This window comes from Merops nubicus, unplaced genomic scaffold (genome assembly GCF_000691845.1).
Source record: "Merops nubicus isolate BGI_N331 unplaced genomic scaffold, ASM69184v1 scaffold52590, whole genome shotgun sequence".
Classification (NCBI taxonomy): Eukaryota; Metazoa; Chordata; class Aves; order Coraciiformes; family Meropidae; genus Merops; species Merops nubicus.
The window spans coordinates 17,497-23,802 of record NW_008583244.1 but is presented as its reverse complement, the minus strand read 5'-3'; the positions used below and the strand labels follow the sequence as shown (position 1 = coordinate 23,802).

At 40.6% G+C, this 6,306-nt stretch overlaps 1 protein-coding gene across 1 annotated transcript; it reads left to right on the top strand.

The window, feature by feature from the left end:
- The first annotated feature begins 1,077 nt into the window (after positions 1-1,077).
- LOC103772522 (laminin subunit alpha-2-like) lies at positions 1,078-5,596 on the top strand. The gene is made up of 4 exons (XM_008939859.1): positions 1,078-1,224; positions 1,571-1,701; positions 2,312-2,534; positions 5,420-5,596. Exons 1-4 carry the CDS (start codon positions 1,110-1,112, stop codon positions 5,575-5,577), a joined length of 627 nt encoding a protein of 208 aa, XP_008938107.1. The 5' UTR covers positions 1,078-1,109; the 3' UTR covers positions 5,578-5,596.
- Positions 5,597-6,306: the final 710 nt, after the last annotated feature.

Genomic DNA, 6,306 nt, shown 5'->3' with positions numbered 1-6,306 from the left:
TTTTTACACGGAACCAGGACACATGTTTATCATTTTCCTGATATCCCACTGATACCAGGGATACATTTTCTGATTCTAAGCTAAAGATCAAAGTCTTTGTCTGAGGCTGAGAACCAAAATGCAGCTTCTGCTTGCCTCAGAGAGACAAGGGAGGGAGAGCTCTGGGGGGAGATGCCAGTGGCTTTCAGAGGTGCCGCTGTGATGCACTGATCACCAAGACCAACCTGAGGAGTAGCCTTGGTAGCCCCTCACTCCTGCCCAGGTGGGATCTCACTTACACCACCACCTTCAGTGTGGAGACACCACCCACTTGGAGTCACTCATGGTAACGTGCTCCCGGTACAGAATGGAGTTCCAGTCTGCTGAGCTGCATTGGACCCTCCTTACACTCAAGCACATTCCCCACCTCCACCTGCCTCTGACCAACACAGTGGCCGTTGTTGCTGTGGTCACCAGACCTATATACAGTTATTCTATGAAGAACTATGCACTCCACAACCTTTACATAGGGGTTTTGTTCATTTTAGTAGCTGTTTACCTGCATTAGCTCTCTCTTACCACACAAGACCAATGTAAAGTGATTAAGACTTACCAGTGTAAAGTGATTAAATAAAGGGGGGGGGGGGAGGAAAAAACAAAAAAACCCACCACACAACAGTAAAATTACCAGCAGCCCAGAGAACTGTATCTTCATCTACTCACAAACCCCATAGCCTAGTCAATTAAAAAGGTAAAGTATAAGCCATTAAATTCCTGCATTGCTGATGTAATTTGCTATGTTTCATTATGCAGTGTATTATTTTATGTCCCCTCCATTAAGCCAAATAGATGTGACTCAGATCGTATCCCTGAAAAGTAACGTAATTCATCCCCAGTATGACTGAGATTAGATTCCAATTACAATCAGATATTAAGGATTAGCCATGTAAATTTCAAGTTTTTTTCAGCTCCATAAATCCAGCAGAGAAGCAGAGGAAAGGTACTTTTTGGTGACATACTTTAGGCCTTTATTCAGAACATTTCAGCTTGCTTTGTACAGTTTTACATTTTGGTTGAAATATTGACTGCAGGTCACCTATAGCATTGATGGCTGCATCAGAAATTTTAAAATGACAGAATCGCCTGTTGACCTGGAGAATCCAACTTCCAGCTTCAATGTTGGAAAATGCTTTGTCACTGCACAGAAAGGAACATACTTCGATGGAACAGGCTTTGCCAAAGCAGGTATGAACAAAGCAGGCAAAGAATAGAGAAAGGAGATTCTGCTTTCAAAAAGTTCCAGTGCTACCTAAGTCCTGTTGGCTGGAGACAAAGTGAGATCAATACTTAAAAGTCTCATGGATCAGTTTTAGTTATCTTGCCTAAGGACAGACTATAGGACTACCTAGCAAGGTCTCACACTAAGCACAGCTGCCATAACTGTTAGTTACATGATTTCACAAGAAATGGAGTGCATTAGTAATGTTGAGTTAGTTACCTTGCACTACTGGCAACCCACCTTGTGTAATCATTAGGAATAATGCATAAAATGCTTTTCTTCATTTTATTACACTTCCTTTTTCTCTCCAAGTTGGTGCATACAAAGTGGGAACAGACCTGCTCGTGGAATTTGAATTCCGTACAACACGAATGAATGGTGTTCTCCTAGGAGTCAGCAGCCGGAAAATGGATGGGCTTGGCATCGAATTAGTAGATGGAAAAGTGAGTAGCAAAGCATTTTTGGTTTTATAAAGAGACTGATTTGAGAAAGCACAGGTAGTTTAAATGCAAGCTTACTAGCCCAATCTCAAGGTCTCAGTCGGTATCAGGGCTCTCCTTTATGCAGCACTTGCCACTTCCCATACATCAAGTGTCTTGCACTTCTACAAACCTATTTTAAAAGGTTCTGTAAAACTTGAGTTTCCTACAACTGCAACATCAGGACTTAAATTAGTGAGAATATTAAAAGTTTGGAGGAAAGGCTTTGTCATTAATAATGCTAGTTTCTTGTGTATATTTTTCATTTCAATCCGGAAATCCACTCGGTAGTCTATCACTATAAAGAGCTTGAGGGGGAATGAAACACCCCAAAACTAAGACAAAAACTAGAAAAAATTACAACCTATACAACAATTTTGCATATTTCTATGAGTGTTCATCTCAGTGATATAACCCAGGTCCCAGTGGGACAGAAATCAACTTACAGTGTTGTGTCAAATTAGAGCTTTAGTATATGCAGCCAGATCATGTTGACTTTAAATACGAAAAAACCCTCAAAGAGAATGGTAGAACTGTTTTGAGAACTAGCTGACTTCCATGTCACACTTTGCAGGTGATGTTTCATGTTGACAACGGTGCAGGCCGGTTCTCTGCTATCTACGAGCCCGATGCACCAGGCAGCTTGTGTGATGGACGGTGGCACAAGGTCGTTGCAAACAAGATCAAACACCATTTAGAGCTGACTGTGGATGACAGACGGGTGGATGGTAGCAGCCCAAACAGGGCCTCGACCTCAGCAGACACTAACGACCCTGTCTTTGTCGGAGGATATCCTGGTAAGCATTTAATGTGCAAGTGATGCTTTACTTATGCTCTAGCAACATTGGCTTGATAAGTATCCTTCCAGTATCTTAGGGGGGCCTACAAGAAAGATGGGGAGGGACTTTTTAGGCTATCGGGTAACGACAGGGCTAGGGGGAATGGGGCAAAGCTGGAAGTGGGCAGATTCAGGCTGGATGTGAGGAAGAAGTTCTTCCCCATGAGAGTGGTGAGACCCTGGAATGGGTTGCCCAGGGAGGTGGCTGAGGCCCCATCCCTGGGGGTTTTTAAGATGAGGCTCTGGGCAGCCTGATTAGTGTGAGGTGTCTCTGCTCATGGCAAAGGAGTTGGAACTGGGTGATCCTTGTGGTCCCTTCCAACCCTGACAGATTCTGATCTGTTTTAGCAGAGGACTTTGGAGCCTAATGGCTCAATGGTTGGACTTGATGACCTTAAACGTCTCTTCCAACCTAAAGGATTCTATGATTCTATAATGTCTTAAATGCCATTAGGACTAGGATGCTAAAGGTGATGGGGAAGACTGTCCACATTTGTATTAGTTGGCACGGATTCTTTTTTCTGCATCCATCTCCATCTCGGAACAGGAAGTTCTGCAGCACTAAGAGACACTCACAGATTCCCCATTTCAAATCTAGGTACTATCCCAGAGGACCAGGCAGACTTTCTGCTTCCTTCCCCCCCATACAGCCTCCCTCTTAAAACTTTCTGATTAGTAACAGCCTAATAGTTATGTTCCAATAGTAACAGCATTTGGCAAACTTTAGTTAAATTTATATTCTTAAATTAAATTTAAGAATGCATGCCTCTGGGGCCCTGGGCACTGTGTGTGTAAATCAGCCTGTAAAATCTGAGGAATGTGGACAACAGTTTGCACAGAGAGGTGACAGGACACTATCTCTTTCTGATTAATTTCCTTGCTCTTGGTCTGGTGGTTTATAAAGCAGAAAAAAAAAAAAAATTCTCTTTGCTACTCTGTATTCTGGAAGCCCTTAAGAGAGCTTGCTTCATGTAGAGGTAATTGAAGAGAATCCAGAACTGGGCTGAGCTCTGTAGCTAGCTTCATCTTCCACTCTGCTGATAACAAATGCTAGCATTCATTTGTTCATAGACAATCAACAGGTTTATCTAATAGCAGCTTACTTTCTGAAAATACAGTTAAGATGCTTGTAAAGTGCCAATTTTGTTTCATTTATAATAAAATTTCCCTCTAGTTTGCAAACAAAAACACTAAGTATGTTTGCAGCATGTGCCTGTGTAGTGCACACTGAGGTAAATGTCAAGATGCCTCTTAAGTTAGTTCCTGAATTATTTTCTGTGAGTTTTTTTCCCTTCATTCTAATGTGTGATACAGGACATGCAAAAACCACTGCTCTTTCAAACTTCAGAACATTTTAAAAAATGTTCTTGATACTGAGATATGAGAGTTGTGCTTCAGTCATAGTGACTGTCAATAAGGACCAGCAACTTCGCAGAAGAAGGAAGACAGCTTTGTGGCAACCTTTTTATAACAAAACAGGATTCTTGCACAGGAGCTAGCACTGAAGAAACACTGCAAGTGGAGTCACTATCTCACAATCTGGACAGTACATCAAGAACATAGGAAGAGAAACAAAGGGAAGTAACACTGCAATTTGTACAAAACAAGCCTACACTTGCATCATGTTGAAGTGATATTCCTGGGTTCAGACACACGGCGAGTTATAAAATGATTTCATAAACTTACATGAACATATAAACACCTCAGACTTCTCTTGCTGTCTAGTCTAGCTCATCCAAGATTTGCTTTAAAATTCCCAATACCTAGACAGCCTCATCACAAATTTAAAACACAGTATAATGGGATTTTGTAAAATCAGTAAGCGTTTGTATTTTCCAGTCATCTTGTGGCTTCTTCTGGCTGCACAAGCAGTACAAAACAGTTGTAAACCAGTGAGAATTAGCTGGTGGATAATTTCCTGTGCAGAGAAACTTTTCACCACCTGTGTGTAGGCAAGGATATAAATTCCTGGCTACGCATAAAAGCCATTGCTCACCTCCTGTTATCCCTCTTCCCTGTGCAAGGAAGGACAGACATATTCAGCCCTCTCATCCTGTCAAGCAGTATAATGCCATGGCTAGTCAGTCCTCTACAGGTGTAAGGTTATTTCTGCAACCCTTTATCAGTCACAAAGATTTGTATCAGAGTACATCCCTGTAGCCACTTTTTCACTTGGCAGAACACAGAAACAAGTTGGGCCATGAATTTCAAGCAGCTGAGAGAAATATTTCCAGCTTCTTAGTCAAAGCAGCCCTTGGTCCTACCCTCTCCTTCCTTAGCGGAAGAAATGTATTTAGCTCCCTGGCTTTACCATCAGCAAGAAAAAAAATCAGAATGCTTAAAAACTCTCAAAACCTTTCCTTAAATGACACCTGAAGTCTGTACTGAGGAACTGGCTTTGTCATGATGTTAGGGCTGAGAATTACATTTGTTTTGGCCTTTTTTTTTCCTCTTTCATTCTGTGAATAAATAGCTTGAGAAGGTGGTGATCTGCATATATGCATCATATACCATTTCCAGGTAGCAAACTGCCATTTGGCCATTTTCCTTAATTTTCTCTATATCATGTAACAGAGTTACATGGTTTACATTGGCAGTTTACATGTGTTCAGATTCTGCCACTGTCATGCTAGGACAGAAAAAAGAAATAAAATGGGATTGTTACTGCTAACATTTATCACATTCACTCAATATTTGTGATTGTTCTAGTAAAGATATAGAGTAAATAAAACATATTAATATATTGCTAGGGACATCTGTTGTCCTGCGTGACTGTCAAAGAACAAACCAAAGTACCAACTCAAACTAACATAATACGTTTTGCCTTTTTTCCCTCTCCTTCAGATGGTGTGACACAGTTTGGGCTGACCACTAATATCCCTTTTAAAGGATGTATTCGATTTCTGAAGCTCACCAAGGGTACTGCTAAACCACAAGAGATTAACTTCAGCAAAGCTTTGGAGCTGAAGGGTGTTCAACCATTGTCATGTCCTACAAACTAACTGACGTTCAGCTGATATGGGTCTGTTTATATAAGCACCTCAGAATAAAAAAGTAAAAATATCAATATATACATTGCATTCATAATAAAATGCCTTTTTGCAAGTATTTGAGTAGTGCTGGTGGTATATTCAAGTGGCTATTTCAAGGTACCTCCCATGAACTAATCCTTTTCCCCCACCCTCTTCATTAAGGGAGTAGAGCAATAATTTTTATCTATCTCCTTCCTTATAGCTTGAAATAGAAATGTTTCACTGATCATCTGAGTGAGACAACTTATTATGCAGGGTATTCCTTTACTGTGGAACTTAGGATCATAGAATTTATATCAAGTTGGAAGGGATCCATAAGGATCATCAAGTCCAAGTCCCTGATATGCTCCTTAAATGCTTTTGGTGAGATAGATCTGTAAACTTGTGTTCCTTTACCATTCTAAATACAATGCGTTCGTGTGCATGCACAGCTCTGTCCTTCATTAGAAACTGACCTATTACCATGCTATAAAAAAAGTTTGCTTTGATCACTCCCAAGAGGTTTTGGAAAGTTCTTACGACCATAATATTTCCTATGAAAATTTCACTGAGAAATTCAAAATTTTATGTAGTCTACATGGCTGCTGTCATGCTACAGCATGGAAACAAGTGCAGGGAACAAAAATCTTACTGCTTCCTCAATTTATTTGGGACTACTGAAGAAAATATGTTGCACCTAAAATTCTTGCTATATCATTT